Consider the following 22,872-nt stretch of genomic DNA (forward strand, 5'->3'; position numbering starts at 1 on the left):
TGCTGCACAAAAACTGGGTTGAACATCGAAACAAAACTAAGTCATTTATGGGGGGAAGGTATCAGCCAAGAAGATGTGTAAAAATCTAATTTTTGGGCCAAATAGTTTTAGTGAAATCGAATAAGTGTGTCAAAGCAGTGGGAACACCTCGTGTCTGCACAGGCGAGCAGTGCAGTGATGACAAAATCGCGTACAGTGCGGAATGAGGGGAGCACGTGACTGCAGCAGCGAAAGGGTTAATGAAGAGACAAAGTAGTAGAAATTTAAAAAAAAAAAAAAAAATGCATTCAAACGAATAAAATTGGTAAGGTAAGAAACTTTGATATTGTTTTTAAATAAAGAAAATAATAGGTACTTCACAAGGATTGAACTTCTCACTTTCTATTCCAATGCATTAACCGCTACGCTACCGCAGCTCATCCTACAATGCAGCTCCACGAGGAGTCTAACACATCACGCAAAATACTGACAAACACTGTTGGTATGACTATGAATTACTCACACTTCGTCGAAGTACAACAGGAAATAAACAATTACCGCTGTTCTTTATTGCGAAAAAGCGGTTCGTGAGATTGATACAAACACCTTTCCTTGCTATAGCCTGAATTAGGAGTCTTGTTGCTTGTTTGGTTGGTTTAATTAATAGAGTATGAAGCAATTTGTATAAAGAATGCTTTTTCCAAACTTTCTATAAAAGAAAGTGTGCTATCAAGACATTGCTTTTGTTCTATTACTTTATTTATGACTGAACATTTCTAAAACTGAAGACACTCGTCCGTGCTCTGCTCTGCAGTCGAGATGTGGCAACGTCGTTCTCTGTTAATTGGCTGTGTTTTGTGACGTCAGATGCGCAGAACGAACCTAAACTCGGCCGCCAACATAAATGACGCCCACTTTAGCATTAGTATCTTATTCTTCTGTTGACCAATATAGGTCAGCTGAAGTATGGGATACAAAATTTACGTATGCCGCGCTTTTCATTTTCACTAGTCCTAGCATCAGTTGAAGAATAGGATACTAGTAGTAGCGGAAACAAAAAACGGAACACTTGTAAAATTTGTATCCCACACTTTAGTTGACCTACATAGGTCAACCGAAGTGCTAGCAAAGGTGATAAAGTCGACATACGATAAATTTGTATTCCTTAACCAATTACCTATACAGATCAACTGAAGTTCGGGAAACAACTCATACGTGTCAACTGAGGTATACCCCATTCTTCAGTTGAGCTATACAGGTCAACTGACGTAAAGGACTCAAAGCAGCGATATAGTTAACATTATGTTCGAAATTTGAATTTATGTGAGAAATGTCTACTATCCGTTTCCTCTGTCCTGCATTCTTTTGTTCCTCAACATTCGTCTTTGGCGTTAAATCTGTGCAATACACCATCTCTGGTAACTTATGATGTCAAAACCGATTGGCTGTATCCCATTATTCAATAATCACTAGGTTCCTCATCAAGCGATGTTTGAATGATATGAGCTGCCTGAGCATTGTCCTGTTGCCAGCGCCGAATTCCGTCGGACGATTCATCACCTTCCGCTAATGACGGACACTGATGTGTACCATCTATAATCAAACGAAGAGAATGTTCCTTCAAAACAAGTTGAATCTGCCATGTTTCCCACTGGTCTTCACTTGACAGTTCGCGCATGTTTGTACGACTAATATCATCACCCAGCTGAAGTGCTGTGTTTGCTATTCCAAAAATTTTGCATTCTCATGAATATCCTGGGAAAATGGAAAAATAGTCTGGCAAACAAATACTATAATGCTCAGAACCTGAAGCATTCAAATCTGGGCCCATAACCTGTTGTGGTTGAACTTAGGATATAATTTTATAACAAGAGCACAACACATTTAGGAATAGTGATCTTATTCCTTTAATGTCTAAGAGATGACTCATAGGAGCAACAAAAACTTCATAGAGTAAAAGCATGGAAAATAAAAGAAACTCTTAGGAGCAAAAAAATTCACAACACAGAACCAAGCACCACCGTAGGAAAGGAGAGGAAACAGTTCTGATTTATTTACTTTAACATCTATGAGTTACCACTTGTTCAAATCCTCTATACCAGTTAAAATGTGTCTTTTAAGTAAGTGATAAATTTAAGCTAGGAGAGGTAAAGGTACATTTATTTGTTATGAGGAAACAAAACATACAACACTGTTTGTGGCAGGTTGTTTGAATTTGCAGACATGATGACTTGATGGCTTAATTTTGATGCTAAATAAGTCAGAAATAGTGCAATGTATCACATTTTTTTTCTTATCAATTATTTCTCAACACAATGTCCCCTGCAACAGCCTTTCAAACTTTTCAGACCACCCTGAATAACAGTTGAGGTATACTGAGTGATGGAAGATCTGTCATATAAAGTCTCCACTAGGCTTTCCACAATCATCATGTGCTGTGCTCATTGTTCCAGACCAATACATATAGGGTTCATTTGAATCAAAAAGTCTCTGTTGAATAACCAATACATTGTAGGTTGTAATAATTACAGCATTTTGAGGTGTGTTCTATAACATTGGACTTCCTACTGATCCAGGTACTCAGCTTCAGTTTGACCGACAGTGTACTGTTCCCTTCTTTTACCATTATTTCTTCTTTCCAATATTTTTACAATACAATAGTTTAACACAACCTGCAGAGGTAGCAAAGAGTGTTAGATGTGCTGCTTTCTGGACTCAAGTAGGCGTGCTGGCCCCAGATCGAATCCACCCGGTGGCTTAACAACAGGGCTGGTATGCTGACCAGCCTGGATGTGGTTTTTAGGCAGTTTCCCACAGCCCGCTAGGTGAATATGGGGCTGGTCCCCATGTTACACCTCGGTGACATGACTCACAAGCATTTGAAAATGTTCACACTGTTTCGAGGCTTACACTGGATGCAGACAGCTGGGGTACACTAATTCCATCCTGGGGGGTTCGGGGTGACAGCAGGAAGGGCATCCGACCACCCTCTGCTACTAACATTGCCAAATCCATAGTCACACGACCGACCCTGCCTAGAAGTGGGAGAAAGGCCCGAAGGAAATGATGATGAGTTTAACACAAGTCCAACCAACACACAAATAATTCATTGTCCTGAGAGAGAGAGAGAGAGAGAGAGAGAGAGAGAGAGAGAGAGAGAGAGAGTGTGTTTCTTACAAACACCTAACAGCCAAAACGTGTAAGTTAGTCATAGGGAACAAATATTATATGTTTTCTATCACTGCAGATAAAATTATCTTTTCATATAAATAACTAAAAATTTATTTACTTATCAGTCTTTTACATTGTCAAACAAATACATAATAGTGTTAGTTTTGTAAAAAAAAAAGTATTTGTAACAATTCTGATTTCTATCACCTACATTATCAACATTAGGTTATAGTGTTGGGAGCTAAAATATACATTTATGACTTCTGAAAATAGGTACCTTCCAATTTTGTGCAACAATAAGTTGTTCAAAAAGTGCTCTAGCCAATATAGTTATGTAAGAATCTTTGTACACTTGTCTCAAATGCTATGAGTATAAGTTAAAATTTACAGCAGTGTTTGATATGTGATACTTTTGGTTATCTCCAAGGCATCATTTGTTGCATGGGTCCTAGTGGAAATAAGTTGTTCTTGTTGGTGAGAAGTATATGGTATATAACATGGAAAATGTGAATGAAGTTAGATACAAAAATCAAACAAAGAATCTTTGTTCAGTTGAGGTTCATTAATGGTTATTCAATGAAGGAAATTTCACTAATAAAAGTTGTGGTTCATGTTACATTAACAATGTAGCGGCTGAGAAATTATGAAAATTCAGTTTTGTTCAGTACCTTTTAGCCATGCACACACCATACATTAAAAATTACATATTTTCATCTTTTTTCACCTAAGAAACAAATAATGTCAGATGTATTTTGAATGATTTATAATATTTAAGAGTACATCAACAGACAATGTTTTTACTGACTGATAACACAGGTTAAAGACATTGTTTAGCCTAGACTTTCAGAGAATAATTTTCTTCACTGCATAATGACATGACAAAAATCCTTAATGAAGCAAATTGCCAGGTCATATTGCCCATCTGGAATATGCAAAAAAGTTACAAACAAAGCTTGTTTCAAAAAATATTCTAAAACCTGTTTATGAAAATACTCAATACTTCTTACTGTATTTATCCCCAAATGGATCTCCAAAATTTAATTGAATTTATAGTGTATATTTTGTGTTTCAGTACATTCCTTTCAGATGCAATAACTAACTATTGTGTGGAATATGGAAACATCCTTTTAAAGAATTTAGAATATAGCTGTGATGATTTTTGGGAACACATTTTTACATGCTTCAGTTCCATCATTGTATCGTTGCACAATGCCCAAAAAATTCTCCATCAAATAAATCAATGAATTTTTTCTCGAACATAAGCATGACATATGTTACATTAACGTCGATTTTTGGTCACAGCAGATTTGTTTTCAGTAGGTTGCACTTCTCCATTTCTAGAAGATGGTGCTTTCTTGCTCTCTCCCTTTTTGGAACTTGACTTTGTCAGCGTCTCCTGCAATTAAAAAAGTAAGTTGAAAGTGTGATCAGTATTCTATTTATTGAGTTGGATGAGTACATTAAGTTTGTAAAACTTGCAAACATAATATCACAGTAATGTGTAAATTGATTTGAAAAGTGTTACCTTGGTGATGTTAACATTATGCTTTTCAAAGAAATTATTAACTTTGTTGTGGTGGGCTAAAGTATTTATAACATAATGAACACCGTGTTCATACTCCTTGAAAGAGTCTCGAAAGACACGAAAAGTTCAATTTATTATTAATTACAATGCTTTGGGATGGGAACTTAAAGATGTGTAATTATCTTTAAAATGGTTGATATACTTTATCAGCTGCATAAAATATTAAAGCTAATTATTAGTTATTGATGATATGACAATGTTATTTCAAAACAAACTATACAAAAAGTAAGCACAGTGTGCATCTTAGTTACCGGTAACAGCAACCACTGACACAGGATAAAGTCTTTGACAATAGAAGCAAACACATTCCAGTAAATAGAGGTCTGCAAATGAGTCATTTGCAAGATAACAAATGTGTGGTCATGAGATATCATTGTCTTTGATATGAAATGATAATCCAGTTAGTACAATTCTATTTGAAATGTAAACATTTTGATTAAAACCATATGTAATTGAATTCAAATTTCCCCCATGGCCCATGATTTTAGAATGTGGTACATCCATGATAAGGAATCAGCATATTTTGGTGCTGATGTGTGATGACATCAAAAGCCAAATATGATCCAAGGTGGGTAAGATGAGCAGGGCATGTACCTTGGCTGTCTAAGGTCACATCAAAAGCAAAGTGTACAGTACTCATGTTGAAACAGTTGCAGAACAGGAAAAGCAGGTTGTACAGTCTTGTCAAAATTCTTGAGATGATCTAGGATATTTGAAGGAATTCCTAACTAACAGCATAGACAAGTGCAATATTGCATCCAAAAGCAAGGACAACACATGTCACACTTCCTTAAATAACTATAAGTGTATAGGAAATTGCAACATGCAACATGCTGAAGTAGTATGTATTTCTTTGCAAAGGTAGGTTATGGTGACATTTGAACCCAGCTTGATGGGGACTTAATCTAAAGTTTATATTTCAAATACATTTGCACTAACTAGGCCAATATTTCATTGCCCTTAACCACACATTCACAGCTGTCTCAAAAATGGCTTGTTTGTGGTCCCATGTTTACTGGAACATTTTCACTTATGTGATCAGTTCCAGTTTTCACTATTAATTATTATACACAGATACTCCCATAAACAAACATGTGTACAAAACATAACTTTTTGCCATGGACTGCTTCCTCTGAAAAATAACAGGAAAAAATTGAAGGAAATTAATCATTCTGAGATGTAACAGGAATGTTACTGTGCCCTAGGCCAAGACAGACATGCAACACTGAAAGATAGGGAAATTAGCAACAAAATTCTTTTAACAGAAAAGATTTGAGGATATAACGAATTAGGAGGTGATAGAAAGTGGTGCTGATATGTGAGAGATAAACAGAGAATGTAGATCTGACTGGTATTTTACTCATAATTATGATGATATGAAGCCTGAATATTAGTTGTATGTTAACCAACATATGACATGGATCATCTCACACATGGCTCCATTACAGCTGTAGAAAACAATAGCTATTCCAGCCTCCATTTAATAATATGTCTATAATATAACTGTTATTATTTAATAGTATCAATTCACAAACTGTGAAGTCTGATATAACAGATAGCCAACAGTTGATTAGTGGAACTAAAAAGCCATAAAAAGTTGCCTGCTATTAATAGCAATTTGTTATTAATGTAACCAGAGAATTCACACAGAACTCACAGAATCTACATTAATAGTTACATGCTAAAAGATATAAAATGTGTTAAATACTTTGCGGCCTAACAGAGCAACAAGCTAAAATGGAGGTAACACAGAGATAAAAAAAATCAAGCAACTCAGTCCAATATCTTTAAAATTTAGAAATATCTGTCATTCTTTTAACTCAAAGGGTAGTGTGCTGGCTTGTTTTCCACATTTTTATTCCGTTACGATACAGGATAATTTTCTGGGACCATACTGTCAAAGTAAAAGTATTTATAACAGCAAACAGTAATAGTACTGTGCAAAGAAGATTTCTGGAGATCTGACAAAAGTCTAAATTGTGAATTATGGTTCATTAGTCTCACAACATACATAATCTAATCAAAATATCCATGGGTGTACTGCCGGTCTATAGTGTCCAACGGGCACAATATTTCGGCGATCAAACATGTCGCCATCATCAGGTGAACTGACGGACTGAGCTCCTGTGAACGTGCCGGCACGGAGATCCGTGCGCTATGGCTGCTCAGGGGGAACTGGGTTCGGTCGCAGTGGCGGCCGATTTACATACCCTCCACCTGCGGTGCGCTCCCTCCGCTGTCCGCGCCCCGCGCCAGCGCCACGATAGTGCGGTGGAACAGATTGCGACGGCGTCTGAGATGACGTCGGTGTGATGGCTCCATCCGTCGTGGTCATCACAACTATATGTTTGCTCGATTTACTCTTGATTAACCCAATCGCTGGTTCCCAAGTCTTGCTAAGATTATAGCCACAGTCACAGTTTATGAGGTCGTCATTGATGCGAATTTCGATGGCCTCTCTAACAACGTTGTCCCAGTATCTCGATGTCTGTACCAGAATCCTCGTGCGGTCATACTCCATAGCGTGATTTTCCAACACACAAATTCAGCGACCGCCGACTTGCTCGGATACATCAGTCGAGTGAGCCTCTGGTGTTCACGGCATCGATCCTCGACGGTCTGCATCGTCTGACCAATATACGACTTGCCACATTGACACGGAATCTGGTACACGCCGGCCTTCCTCAAACCGAGGTCATCTTTGGCGCTCCCCACCAGTGCAGGAGTTTTATTTGGAGGACAAAACACAGTTCCGACCCGGTGTTTCTTCAGAATGCGGGCGATTTTCCCCGAGAGTGCGCCTGTGTATGGAATAAATGCAGTACCTACTTCCTCCCTCGTGACTTCATCCATCTCAACAGATTGTGCTGCAGTGGTTGGGCGGAGAGCACGTTGGATCTGCCACTCTGAGTACCCTTTTTTCGAAATACAGTTCTCAAATGTTCCAATTCCTGGGGTAGACTCTCTGCGTCAGAGATAGGGCGCGCCCTATGTACTAGAGTTTTAAGTACCCCATTCCTCTGTGAAGGGTGGTGGCAGCTGTCTGCGTGCAAATACAGATCAGTGTGTGTTGTCTTCCGATACACCCCATGACCTAGGGTGCTGTCAGCCCTTCTCCTGACCAAGACGTCAAGGAAAGGTAATTTACCCTCCGTTTCAGTCTCCATAGTGAATTTGATGTTGGGGTGTATGGAGTTTAGATGTGTAAGGAAGTCAAGGAGTTTATCCATACCATGTGGCCAGATGACTAACGTGTCGTCCACGTAACGGAAAAAGCAAGTAGGTTTCCATTCGGATGACGACGGGCTTCCTCCTCAAAGTTCTCCATGTACAAATTCGCTACCACCGGTGAGAGTGGGCTACCCATGGCGACTTCCTCCGTGTGTTCGTAGTGTTCTCCATTAAAAAGAAAATACATGGAAGTCAAGACATGCCTAAAAAGTTCAGTAGTATTCTCGTCAAACTTCTGACTAATCAATTCTAGCGACTCTCGCAGGGGTACCCTCGTAAACAAGGAAACGACGTCAAAACTCACCATGATATCTGACTCATCCAACCTGAAGCTATCAAGGCCTTTAACAAAATAACGGATGTGATGAGGGCATTTACCCGCATAAGGACTTAATATTCCCGTCAGGTATTTGGCCAAAAAATATGTAGGTGCCCTGATGTTGCTGACAATGTTTGTCTGCTGTGTAGGATTATTAGAATTTCATATATGTATATGAAGGGAATAGTTAGGATTTGTAGTTTCTGAAACAATGAGCAACAGGATACTGTTTACTGTGCAGTACACATGTATCTGGTAATTTTCTTCTGCAGTGTCAGTATTCGAGATGCACTATTTGAATTTCCCCAGAAAATTATAACAAATCAAATGCCAGATTGAAAATAACTATGACATGCTGTTTTTAATGTACTCAAATCACTGGACTTTGTTAATACACTCCTGGAAATGGAAAAAAGAACACATTGACACCGGTGTGTCAGACCCACCATACTTGCTCCGGACACTGCGAGAGGGCTGTACAAGCAATGATCACACGCACGGCACAGCGGACACACCAGGAACCGAGGTGTTGGCCGCCGAATGGCGCTAGCTGCGCAGCATTTGTGCACCGCCGCCGTCAGTGTCAGCCAGTTTGCCGTGGCATACGGAGCTCCATCGCAGTCTTTAACACTGGTAGCATGCCGCAACAGCGTGGACGTGAACCGTATGTGCAGTTGACGGTCTCTGAGCGAGGGCGTATAGTGGGCATGCGGGAGGCCGGGTGGACGTACCGCCGAATTGCTCAACACGTGGGGCGTGAGGTCTCCACAGTACATCGATGTTGTCGCCAGTGGTCGGCGGAAGGTGCACGTGCCCGTCGACCTGGGACCGGACCGCAGCGACGCACGGATGCACGCCAAGACCGTAGGATCCTACGCAGTGCCGTAGGGGACCGCACCGCCACTTCCCAGCGAATTAGGGACACTGTTGCTCCTGGGGTATCGGCGAGGACCATTCGCAACCGTCTCCATGAAGCTGGGCTACGGTCCCGCACACCGTTAGGCCGTCTTCCGCTCACGCCCCAACATCGTGCAGCCCGCCTCCAGTGGTGTCGCGACAGGCGTGAATGGAGGGACGAATGGAGACGTGGCGTCTTCAGCGATGAGAGTCGCTTCTGCCTTGGTGCCAGTGATGGTCGTATGCGTGTTTGGCGCCGTGCAGGTGAGCGCCACAATCATGACTGCATACGACCGAGGCACACAGGGCCAACACCCGGCATCATGGTGTGGGGAGCGATCTCCTACACTGGCCGTACACCTCTGGTGATCGTCGAGGGGACACTGAATAGTGCACGGTACATCCAAACCGTCATCGAACCCATCGTTCTACCATTCCTAGACCAGCAAGGGAACTTGCTGTTCCAACAGGACAATGCACGTCCGCATGTATCCCGTGCCACCCAACGTGCTCTAGAAGGTGTAAGTCAACTACCCTGGCCAGCAAGATCTCCGGATCTGTCCCCCATTGAGCATGTTTGGGACTGGATGAAGCGTCGTCTCACGCGGTCTGCACGTCCAGCACGAACGCTGGTCCAACTGAGGCGCCAGGTGGAAATGGCATGGCAAGCCGTTCCACAGGACTACATCCAGCATCTCTACGATCGTCTCCATGGGAGAATAGCAGCCTGCATTGCTGCGAAAGGTGGATATACACTGTACTAGTGCCGACATTGTGCATGCTCTGTTGCCTGTGTCTATGTGCCTGTGGTTCTGTCAGTGTGATCACGTGATGTATCTGACCCCAGGAATGTGTCAATAAAGTTTCCCCTTCCTGGGACAATGAATTCACGGTGTTCTTATTTCAATTTCCAGGAGTGTATTTGCACTGCAACTGCAAAACTGCTTAGTTTATTTGATAGGAAGTAAGTATGTGCATTCCATCTTCAGTTTTCATTCACATTTAATGCTAGGAATTGTCAATTGTTATGTTATATTTTAATTTTGACACATTTTGAATACTTAGTTTTGAAATGTACCATATGGGTTTTGAAATTGAAATTAATTTGAGCAAGTTTTCTAGGGTATCTAGTGTGCTTATGACAGAGCCCAGAATATTTCTGCACTGTCATTTTCTATTAAAACAGAAGTGTCATATGCAAACAGAAGTGTCATATGCAAACAGAAGTGTCATATGCAAACAGAAGTGTCATATGCAAACAGAAGTGTCATATGCAAACAGAAGTGTCATATGCAAACAGAAGTGTCATATGCAAACAGAAGTGTCATATGCAAACAGAAGTGTCATATGCAAACAGAAGTGTCATATGCAAACAGAAGTGTCATATGCAAACAGAAGTGTCATATGCAAACAGAAGTGTCATATGCAAACAGAAGTGTCATATGCAAACAGAAGTGTCATATGCAAACAGAAGTGTCATATGCAAACAGAAGTGTCATATGCAAACAGAAGTGTCATATGCAAACAGAAGTGTCATATGCAAACAGAAGTGTCATATGCAAACAGAAGTGTCATATGCAAACAGAAGTGTCATATGCAAACAGAACTGATGGGGCATTTATATTTATGATAAAGCATCTGTGTAGAATAGGAAGAGGATTGGCCCCAAAATGGGGCCTTGAGGTACACCTTGGGATACTATATTCCACTGCATCTGAAGTGATAGTTACCTTTTGTCTTCTGTTGTGCAAGTATGATGTGAACCGATTCAGAGCATTGCCCTTAATTCCATATTTGTCTAATTCGTGGATAAGCAAGTCATGGTTCGTAAAAGATCTATAAGTTCTTACATTACCTTTAAACATGTTTACTCTTTAGTTATATAAATTCCACATCAATAATGGAAGACAGAAAAATAATTTTCATGTAAACTCTGGCTCTGCATTTGTAGTTCAGCAGAGTTTGTAATCTGATGCAAAGGTTCTTCAGACTACTCAATGGTCTACATAAAGCAGGAAACCAAAAATCCTTTTAAATACAACAGAAAATTAAACACACATGTTATTAGCTGATCCTACTAAAAATTAAAAACATGTTATTAGTTGCTCCTGCCATCTACTTTGCGGTATGTACAGAGTGTCTCTGTGATGATAAAAAAATTACAGGGATGTTGGAGAAGGATAAATGTGCCAATTTAAGATAGTGAACCAAGGCCAAAAATAACTGATTCAGAAGCTATAATATCTACAATACGCAGTTAGACTGACAATGATATGCAAATTCAGGTAGACACTTTATTATGTTAATTTTATTTATTGGCACAATGCGCTTCATTTATGACTGTTGTTCAAACAGACATCTTCTAGTTTCTGTGTATGTGTGACATTGTTACACAAGTTGTCATGCCCCCTTGATCAAACAATGACACAGGCAGTGGGATCTCTAGTTTGGAGATCATCTTTTATATAAACTGCCATTGCGTACACATTCAAAATGACCCCACAATACGAAGTCAGTTCATTCCAGAACAAGTAAATGAGCCGACCACAAAACAGGACCTCTTCTTCTTATCTTCCTTTCACAGGACATCTGACACTGGTGTTTATGTGAAAGGTGTTCAAAGTGAGCTTTGGGCTCTACATTTTTCCAAAAAGATCAAGTAGGACATCTTCCAAAATGTGGAGAATATGCTTCTCAGAAACATAATATACACTGGCATATTTAAACAGGGAGGAAGCAGACTGAACCATATCAAGGTGTAATACCACTCCTAATACAAATACTATTTTTTTTCTCTGCCCTCTGTTCCATATGTAATATATAAACTATGTATGTGTGAAATATCAGAATTCTTTTCCCACCTGTATTTTTCTGAACTTTATTATTCACAGTATAATTTACACACTACTGAGTTCTAGGGGGAACATTTTATTTACAGAAATGTTCAAAAATTTAGATTCAAGTAATCCATGTGCACTTGTAAATTCAACACTGTTAATAACTGTTTGTTTCACAATTGATGTACCTTATAAGAAAGCCCCACTCTTCTTCTTTCTAAAGATCATATTTTCTTTTATGAAAACGTTTCAATTAAAAAGTTGCCTTAATTAAAAATTGTTTATTTTCAGAATATTCTAATTCTAGTATGCAATCCTTTCAAAAATGCAGGGGCACTATCCTATAGCCCTTATTCTTCCATTTCCAAAAATAAATACTTTCACTAAAAAAACAATTTTTATTTAATTAAATGTCTTAATTAGGAAGTTTAACATTCCAAAAATGTCTTGGAGGGCTTTTTTAAATCCTAGGAAAAAAAACTTCACCCTCAAAATTTAACTACATAAAATAAAACCTGTAATTTAGGTAATCTGAAGTTTATGCAGTGCAGAATTAAACAAAATGCATTCTCTCTCTAACATCTATACCTGTTAACTATCGTTTCTGTTTTTATGTTAGTACTAAAAATGTGACAATTTTTGTAAAAAGCATATTGCATATGTCTTTAAACAGGCACTGTACACAGAGATACTGTCAGTCCTCGGCAAGCTATCCTCAAGAGCAGTCAAAAGTATACAATTGGTTAGTATGAGCTGCATATTTATTATAGAATATGCAAACTGACTTTGTGGTGCTGTCATTGTTTAACGTGCTGTAAAACTTAGTATCAAGAAACATTTATCGAACATTATTGAAACTTTTTGAATTATGTTCAACACGTAAAAGTTTATGTTGTTACTGACCTATTGTGTTATGTTTGTTTATGTATGTATGTATGTATGAATGAATGAATGAATGAATGAATGAATGATTGTATAAGTACGGTGATTCCTTGGAAAATAAATATAAAATTAAAATCTATTTTAATGGTGTTGTGTAAAGTAATTTAAAATTTGCTAAAGCTCCCAGCAATCAACAATTAGGTTTTTGGAAGACAAGGAATCCTAATGGGGTTCTAGTTCCATCAAGTCAGAAAATTTACAAGTGGACCTATTAACCAGTCACTGACTAGGGCCAGTATCAAGCTGACTGCAAAGTTTTGTTGCTAGACCTTCAGAACTGTAGTGTGGGAATTCTCAATGGCCCATAAATGACGACTGTAGTTAGTTTTAGTTAATAGTTACATGTTCCATAATACAAACTCATGATAAGCATGATGCAGAAGAAACATATAACATATATTTAACAATACATAGAAAAAATGAGAAAAATATGTATATGGCTATATTCTGTCCATTTTGTACACACGACTAATTAATTATTTCTATTCAAGAATTCCTTTATGGTCCAGAAGGAGTTGTTAAAGAGAAACATCATTAATCAACATTTGAAAACACTTTTGCTGTCTGTCTAACATTTTATCTCCATGGTTAGAAAGTTTAAGACTTATATAGATGCATATTTCATCCCTTTCTGAACCAAGCCAGATTTCTAAAATGGTAATGCACATCATTTTTTCTTCCATTGTTTTACTTGTTAATATATCTGTCATTGTTCAGCTCAGATGGATTGTTGATAGCAAATTTTATAAGTGAATAAATGTGAGGCTGTGATTGATATTCCCACCTGCTTACAGAGATGCCTGCAAGATGTACGTGTGTGAACCCTGATCATAACTTTACTAACTTTCTTTGTGCAACGAATACTTTTTGCCAACATGGGGTGTTACTGTGAGACATTGCTGAATGAAAGTACACAAAATATGTTAATTCATAGACTTCTATGTCCCAAAAGTTGACAATTATTCTCAATGAAAAAATAGCCATCCTAAAGACTTCACCAGGCCTATTACATGGTTATTCTAGTTTTCGTTCACATGCATTGCTAAAAAGTTAGAACTTCCTACCTTGTTCATTATTTCTCTTCAGTTAACTAGGATAATAGGACGTGTCATATTTTTGAGAGTATAAAATTGTATGAGCTGTGTTTTTTCAAAGTTTGAAGCTAGCCCATTTGTGCAAAATCACCCAGTAACCTTTACAAAATAATCCTTCACTATTTTATCTATTGATACTTTACAGCTCAGTTTCATAACAATGCTTGTTTCATACGTAAACAGAACTATCTATGCCTCCTGCTTCAAATAAAATTTTAGATCATTAACGTACTGCAGGAACGACAGTGGGTCAATGATGGAACCCTGTGCGAGTCCCCATTTTAATTTCTCCTCGAACATGTGATTTAGGGTCCTTCTTTGTATTACAGTATGGGGTAACTTTCTGCATTCTGTTTCTCAAATAAGAACCAAACCAAGCATGTACTGCACTATGTATTCCATAGATGATGACTAGAGGAATTTTTGATGTAGAAAACCCAGTTCATTATACTGGGCAGCAAATATTCAATGAAACTGCTAACAGCAGCTAGTGTGGCATAAGGGAGCATAATAGATTTACTAATGTGCTCAACAGGCACACACAGTTTATTACATGGGATCAGAAGTCTCGTTTGCTGACAAAAGATTGTAAGAAATACAGAACAATTTAAATGGTACTTTCACTTGGTGTACTGGATGGCAGTTTCTTCAGATGAGTGTGAAAGCAATACACATACGGCAGTGGAATAGACAAGGGGAGAAAGATGGTAGGTAGTGAGAGAGAGGTCTAGGGAACAGCAGCAGATGGTTGCAAGGAAGAGGTAGCGAATGCATGGAATCAGTTTCAGTGACTGCTGTAAAGCAATTTCTATCTGGAGTCTCCTCCCAAAAAACCAGTACCTCAGAATTATGTAGATGGTAATTGTCTTACAACATATCATTCAGTACCATAATCCTCCTGGCCTCAATCTCCACAAATTCTTTCTTTAAACTCACATCCATACCTACTCCATTACCCATCCTGTACTCACGCCCTTTTTTCCAGTCTCCTTATTCCTCTGTTCAATCCACCCTTTCCAATCAATTCTCCACATCACGAAGTGTCACACAGTACTCTTGCTGACTGTTGCTAGAATCATCTCACCTATCCTGGTCCTCACAATGGGTGGGTCTCTCTCATTCTGGGGTCTGAGTGAGCTGCCCTTCCTTTTAACCTTCTCCAATATATCCCTAAGCAAAGAGCTATTAGTTAAGACAGTGTGTGTACTTTAATCAGCAGTGCTAAATATTTTACTTCCTGAAGGAAAGAGGCCAGCAATTCTGTCACTTAAAATTTTTATTTTTGCTGGGTGAACTTTGCAGTTTGCTACCATTTAAACCATCTGAGAATGCCTCACAGGCTGACTCAGATCTTCAACTTTCACCAGTTTGCCTCCTATCCCTCCAAACTCTGCAAAAGCCCTCTCACAGTTCTGTGAGAGTAGCAATTTCTGAAGAGAGGATGTTATGGTGAGTTTGGCTCATCTGCAATAACAGTGTTGTAGCTAAGCATTAATTCTTTAGCCATGTACTGAGTATCTTCTGGATCTACAGGAGCCTGTGGCAAGTAGAAGCATCAAGTAGACCAGTGAGATGTGCATTTAACTTGTCACATACAATCAGAATATACTTGCTGCAAAATTCTTAGTTTTGCTTTGTGTAGTCATAATTGGTGCAATATTTTCTACCTAATTTATTTTTTTCAAAAAGCAGTAATTTATTTGGATAAAAGTTCTTAGTTTACTACTGTGTCAAATTCAGATAAAATTTAAGGTTTTGATGACTGGCTCCATTATTGTCATCAGGGACAAAGTCTGACTGCTGTGAAACTGGCAAGGCTCCCCTTTTATGATGTCTAAAGAATGGCATCTGATTGGCTGGACTAAGTCATAACATCAAAGAAATGGCATGTACCATGGTGATAGCTCTACATTCGTAGATTATGTTTGCACTCCCTACCCAACATTTCTGCAACACCACTGCTCATACTGGGCACTGAACTAAGATAAATCTCCACTATACTATTTCTTTATCAAGTGAATGCTTCCACGCATTGCTAAGTACGTAGCCAGTGTCTCTATTGAAGTTTTTATTGCACAGTCTGATTTCCACTACTTCTCTAATCACGGAGTCCCATTGTCTGAAGTGTACACCAGACTTCTCATACCTTCGAACATAATCTTGTGTTTATTTAATAGGCTGTGCTCAGCCATTGCTGATTTTTCGAAATTCAGTGTGGTAGTGATGTTCAACAAAGTGATCAATAATAGATCATATAGGTCGCCCACATGATTGCTACCACACCAGGAATATTATAAATTCTTGATACTTTCATGCTGAGATTATCTTCAATGAGTTACAACATTTCCTTAATTTTCCTTGTGGGCAGAAGACCATATTGATTCATTGCTTGTTTAAGGCTCCATTTCTCTTACTACTTGTTGCACAGCAGAATGGAAGTTGCACTATGTGTTGGTCCTCCTGGTTTCGTTGAACAATGTCATGTCTTCATTTGATTGATGCCATTGGCCAAATATCACAGACTGATAACCAATTTCTTCTTAACACCATTGTTAGAGCTTCATCTTGAAACCAAGGTGTTTCTTGTCCAAAAATAGTCCTGGCTCTGTGTGTTAGAGTATTAAGCATAGTTCTATTTTGAGCTGAGTGGTGGATTTGATACATGAAATTGTCAAGTCATCCATCTTATTTCTGTCTGAATACCATATTTAAGTAAGGCAACTTGTCATCCTTCCCCTTCTCATTCAGAAATATTATGTTCAGATGCACACCATTCTGTTGTTGTTGTGGTCTTCAGTCCTGAGACTGGTTTGATGCAGCTCTCCATGCTACTCTATCCTGTGCAAGCTTCACCATCTCCCAGTACTACTGCAACCTAATTGTCAATAAATCTATGCAGTGCATCGCTGTCATATGGCCAAATTAAAAATGTATCAATATGTATCAAGAAGCAGGATGGGCAGAAATGGGACACTATTGAATGCTTATTCTTCAAAATCCTCCATGAAAGAATTATCTATGGCTGGTTACAGTGGCAAACCCATCATTCATTTGATAGTAATTTCCACTGCACAAAAAAATACATGGTCATCAAGGTGAGCCAAAATAATTTTTAGAAATCAGGAGAGAATATGACAGAAAATAGTCTTACTGCTTCTCCTACCAGTACTTTAATAAACAGGGATATGAAGTTGAGACTGACCATGATTTCACTTGGACCTATCCTCTTCTGCTTGATGACATCTACAAAAATCTGACAATTTCTAATGTGGTGTCTGCAGTGACCAACTATAGACACCAATAGTTTAGATAAAGACTTTGCCACCATTTATGAATAAGGGCCAATAGTAATGATGATTGGTCTAAGTGGTACATCCTCTTTTGAGTATTTCAGACAGATCACATAACTAGTGTGGTCAGGTGATCTTGCACAAAATTCTTGACAAGTTCATCAGAGAGGCAAGAGTTTTTAAGAACTCCCCTGTCCCCTTGTTTAGTGCCAATGTCATATCTCATTAAAGAATCTGGTAATTGCAATCCTCCAACAACAGACACACTTTGTTCCGGTAATCAGTAGCATTGAAGACAACTGCTGTATTCCCCATGTTGGCCAATGTAATTCTTCATCTTCCTCCAACAATTTCAGTCCTTATCTCTCCACCCTGCTAATATTGAATGGGAGCTTGGCTGACACTAAAACCCAGTTAGTAGCAACCCTTATCTCATCTTGTGAATCCTGATGATTTCACGCTGCACTTGTCCATTACACTGACAGTGTTGGCAACTGGTAGCATTTGTGGAGATGAAGCAAAATTCAGGCTTTCATTCTGCAGCAAGTTGGTGACTTCATCAATTTTCACGTCAGAGTAGTTGATGGCAGTTTGGTGAATGCCACTAGACCCAGTACTTCCTGCCTCTTGATTAAGGCACTCAAATTTATTGGACTGTTTCCCCATTGCCATGCTTAAATTAGCTCATTGATGTGCAGCTTAAGTCATAGCTACCCACTGCCGATACCTTGGTGAGAGAGCTACCAACAAAAATAGATAGCAGTTATACAAGGGGTGAGTATTGGCACAAGATGGTCTCTTGTATGACGTATTCTTTTCCTTATTACAGCATGGCTCATCTTCCATAAAATTCTTTTCACTTCAGCAGTTCTTATGTGATGTTTGACCACTGCACACTTCAATCCCCATGTCTTGACAGTGTTGTGGAAAAGCCAGGTTACTAACCAGCTGTGACTGTTTTATATGTAGCTTCTCCAGCTATCAGTGCTGTGCACTATATCCAAATAGGCATGCACAGGGAACTGTTATAACTATGAAGTGTTTCACAATGAAGTACTAAAATAAAAGGTTCTCAGTTTACTTGCTGAGTGAAACTTGATAAAATCTAATTGACTTGTTTACATCATGAAAGTCAATTCTTGGGCCACAAATTTTCCGTATCTACATTAATGATCTACCAATCACAATTGATAACAGAGCAAAAATAGTAATGTTTGCCTACGATACAAGTATCCTCGTAAAAGGGCCCAACTCCACAATGCAGGGTACAGCCATGACAGTCTCTACTCAAGTACACAAATGGTTCACTGCAGATAGCCTAACCTTAAATCTTTCAAAAACCAATATGATACAGTTTCTGACAAAAAATAAAAAGATAAAGTTCCTGAAATACATGTTAACAATCACAAAATTAATGAAACCACACATACAAAATTCCTTGATATCCAGATAGACAGTCATCTAAGATGGAAAGTCATCTAAGATGGAAAGAACAAATTGATCAGCTGATCAAGAAACTTAGCTCATTGTGCTTTGCACTAATAGCTCTCCATCAGTTAGAGGACAGTGAAATAATGTTTTTGTCATATTTTGCATATTTTCATTCTGTTCTCTCCTATGGCATAATCTTCTGGGGAAATGCTGCAGGTGTTGACAAAAGTCTTCAGAACACAAAAACGAGAGTGAGACCAATATGTGGGGTCCCTAATGAGGCATCTTGCAGAGGTCACTTCAAATCTCTCAGGATACTTACCATCACAGGTCAGTGTATATACTCACTGATTATTATTTGTAGCTAATAGTAGGGAATTGTTTCAGAAAAATTGTGACATCCACAACCATGACACAAGAGAGATGAAAAATTTTCCACCAAGGCTCTACAACTCTCACTAAAGTACATAGGGGAGTTACTGAGTCAGGTATAAAGGTCTTCAATAAGCTCCCTATCAATATAAAAAAAGGAAATAAATAAAGTACAGGTTTTCAAAAGAAAACTAAAATTATTCATCATCAAACAAACTTTCTATAAAATGAATGAATACTTAGAGTTATAAGGTATAAGAGTGGGGGAAACTGCCTAAAAAAGCACTCCCTTAAAGATAAATGTGATGCTGTTACTTGTAATTTAACTGAAATTATGTTGATAAAATGTAAATCTATCTATATGTCTTTATGAGAAAATGTGAACTCCCATGTATCCACATTCTTGAGAATTCACTTAAACGTCTTCTTAAGGAATCCAGTTAAAATTTGTATTCAATACAAACCATGACCATGAAGCAAATTTACCTGTTTATATATGTCAGCAGAATAAAAATATGCACTATCACTTATTCTACTATTTTAAACAGTCACTTAAACTGTTTTTGGCATAAGGCAGGCTTTAACACTGCATGCAAGTGATTGTTCTTGGAAAATATACAAACTGTGCAATGTGATGTATAAATGTTCATGTACTACTGTATTGTATCAATTGACTTGTCCTATATTACTTGTACACTGGTTGTATAATATGTAATCAACAGGACCAAATAAATAAATTAAAAAAAAATGTACTAAGGCTGCACCCTCTACATCTGCAGATTATGTTTGCACACTATCTGCTGTTGTTAGCAGTGCCATCAAATGCACTGGGCAGTAAACAATGAGAAGTTTTCCTTGGTTCTCTTTCTTTATTAAGTGTACACTTTATTGTATTCCTAAGTACACAGCCAGTGTTAGACCACCTAGGCACTTAGCAATGTGTGTAATCAGATGCCACTCTTTGGGTATAAAAGTCAGTGCCATTTTCATAACAATCAGACTTTGCCCCTAATGATGATGATGGAATCAGTCATTAAAAACTTTGGACTTTATCAGGATATGATATGGAAAGTAAACTGAGAAAGTTTTATCTAAAGACTCCAGTGTGAAAGACTTCATAGCCATATTAATTTCCTCTATGGGGAGGATGTAGCATGCAGCTTCCATCATCTCGAGAAGCTGTACCTGAAACAGTCACAGCTGCATCATTCTCTCGCTTTCTTACAATGGTGTCATGACAAGGATGTCATACTGAAGTCTGTGTGGTCAAACACTACAGAAGAACTGCTACTGAACAGAACTTTATGGATGATGAAACATGCTCTCATCCAGAAAAGGATGTGTCATATGAGGTATGAACTTGAGGCCAGTGCTCTCTCCTTGTACAGCTGCCATCTGTTTCTGTCAGCAGCTGACTCAACATAGAACTGAGACTGGATAAACATGACTTTAGCTGCATATTGGTGAGCTAATTTAAGCAAGGCAGTGGGAAAATGCTCCAATGAAGTTTAGTGCCCTAACTGTGAACAAGAAACTGCTGGGTCCAGCAGCATTCACTGCACTGTCATCAACTTCTCTGACAAGGAACTTGATGAAGCCATCATCTCAGTGCTTTTGTAAAGTCCTGTATTTTGCTCCAACTCCATGAACACCGCCAGTTGTTGAGATTATCAGTGGAGTGAACTAGCAGTGCAGCATCTTCCTCAGGAGGCAGCAGATGAGAAAAGGCTTAACGCCACACAGATTTTAGTGAATGACAAGCCTCATAAGTCCAATAATAGAAGAGAACAGAGACACGGACTGAAATTACTGGATAACAATGAATAACTGGTTATTGTTTCAGCTGAAAACTGGAATTCCATGGTTACTAATGCAATTGATTATCAGAACAACATGTGTCTAGTATCAGAGGACAGCATTTACCAAATTCTCGAACGAGATATCAAATCAACACTGAGCTGAAAAATGGTAAGTTATTAAAAATTTGTGCCTCTCTGATGAACTTGTAAATAATTTGAGGCCAAGAGAATCTAGGTCATACAGGTTGTATGGTCTGCCTAAAACACACAAAGAGGGTGTACCATTCAGAAAATTCATAATTGGCTACTGTAGACATTATATTAAAAATTCTCAAATTTTTGGGGATGTCATCAAGAAAATTGGAACAGGTATTATTAGAACAGGTATTCCTGCAGCATCTCTTCAACTATTTCCTCAATACACACACTCTCACACCTTCACTCATTGTTCGACTTCAAGGAGGCATTGCTGTTTTGGTAGTCCACTTGCTCTCTGCATTTTGTTCAGATTTACTCTCCTTATTATTGTGCTGTTGGTCAGATTGTCATTTTGGTTATTTCTATGGTTATTATTCTGGTTTTGATTATGCTGATTACAGTGGCTATTTTCCTAGTATGATTCTTGTAAGTCACAAAGAAAGAATACTGAAAACTATATGAGGGGCAGGAGATTAAGAACTAATCCAAACATAATTCTGATGAAATACCCCAGTGAAAAGTTTTTGATGGCCTTCAGTGTTTAACATGTAAAAAATGTTTAAGTTAAAACAAAGCTAGTAATCTTGCTCGAAATTTTACTCCTTGAAGTAGCATGTAGGTGTTACTCTCAGAGTAAATGATGCTTTTCAATGGATAACTTAAAATAATAGGTCAAGAGTTGCCTGAATCATCAAGTATTAAAGAAGAGTTTAACTGCATCGTATGCACTATGCTTGTAATTAGCAAAAGCTCAGAAATGCTTCAGCAATGGCATACTCATGATGTATGTCCTACAGAAATAGCTAAAGTTCTTGGTTATAATTATGCTGCTGAATATTTTAAAATAGCTCCTTTATTATTAAAAATTGAATTCTTGATATGAGATACAGCATAAAAAGGAAACTAAATTTAATTGCAACTGTCAATATTATTCTTTGTGTATAGACAAGTGTCATTTCCTGAGTTTCTGCAAATTGAAACAGCAATACAAGAAAGTAAAATCTAATACTGATGAAGTCAGCAGTGAGTTTTGCAGCTGTGTTAATGTTTTTAAGTCTCTCGAGCTGGATATCATTTTCCCTTAATCATCCAATGAATATAAGCTATGGAAGTGTTGGAACTGGTCTGCAAAAAGATGGGTGCAGTTTACAAAATGATCTATTCATGCTATTCAGAATGGAAAAGAGATGCTGCAATTTTTGAAGTCACACCACAGGGTCGCTACCCAAAACTCACAGAATCAGCTGTTAAATAAAATCGTTTTTTTAGTTTAACACACATTTGTGGATACCTTTTCTTCAATGAAGTACATTAAATCTGCTCATAGAATTCAGTGACCAATGAGTCATTTGAACATAAGCTTCATTCTGCTACAATCCATACTGAAATGAATATTGGAGAACTTGTCAAGACCAAACAAATTAAACTAGTCTCAGTATTTAAATGTCTCATTAATGTAAGTACAAGAGTTTGAGATGAGCAACTTAATAAAAAATGAAGGTTCTAGTAGTTTATATCTTATGACATTTACATGTAGAGCCTAGGCAGAGCTCATGATCCACAATGACTGACAGTCGTCCCTGCAATTGACCAGGAAGGCTTTGTGAGGGTTGGGACAGTATGTATGACTAGAGTTGAAGGGGGAACACTCACTGGAAAGAGAGGCTTTGTGAAGTCTGGTAAGAATGGTATGCATCCAAATATAAGAATTATGGTGAATATGGGGA

At 38.3% G+C, this 22,872-nt stretch overlaps 1 protein-coding gene across 2 annotated transcripts in view; it reads right to left on the bottom strand.

Moving 5' to 3' along the window:
* Positions 1 to 3,245: 3,245 nt before the first annotated feature.
* Positions 3,246 to 22,872, bottom strand: part of LOC126273423 (lipid storage droplets surface-binding protein 1) — a 154,606-nt gene continuing 134,979 nt past the window's right edge. For both annotated transcript variants that reach the window (XM_049977008.1, XM_049977001.1), the window contains exon 8: positions 3,246 to 4,546. In XM_049977008.1, coding sequence (XP_049832965.1) covers positions 4,430 to 4,546 — 117 coding nt within the window. In that variant the 3' untranslated portion in view covers positions 3,246 to 4,429. The remainder of the gene's footprint in view (positions 4,547 to 22,872) is intronic.

Source organism: Schistocerca gregaria, chromosome 1, assembly GCF_023897955.1.
Source record: "Schistocerca gregaria isolate iqSchGreg1 chromosome 1, iqSchGreg1.2, whole genome shotgun sequence".
NCBI lineage: Eukaryota > Metazoa > Arthropoda > Insecta > Orthoptera > Acrididae > Schistocerca > Schistocerca gregaria.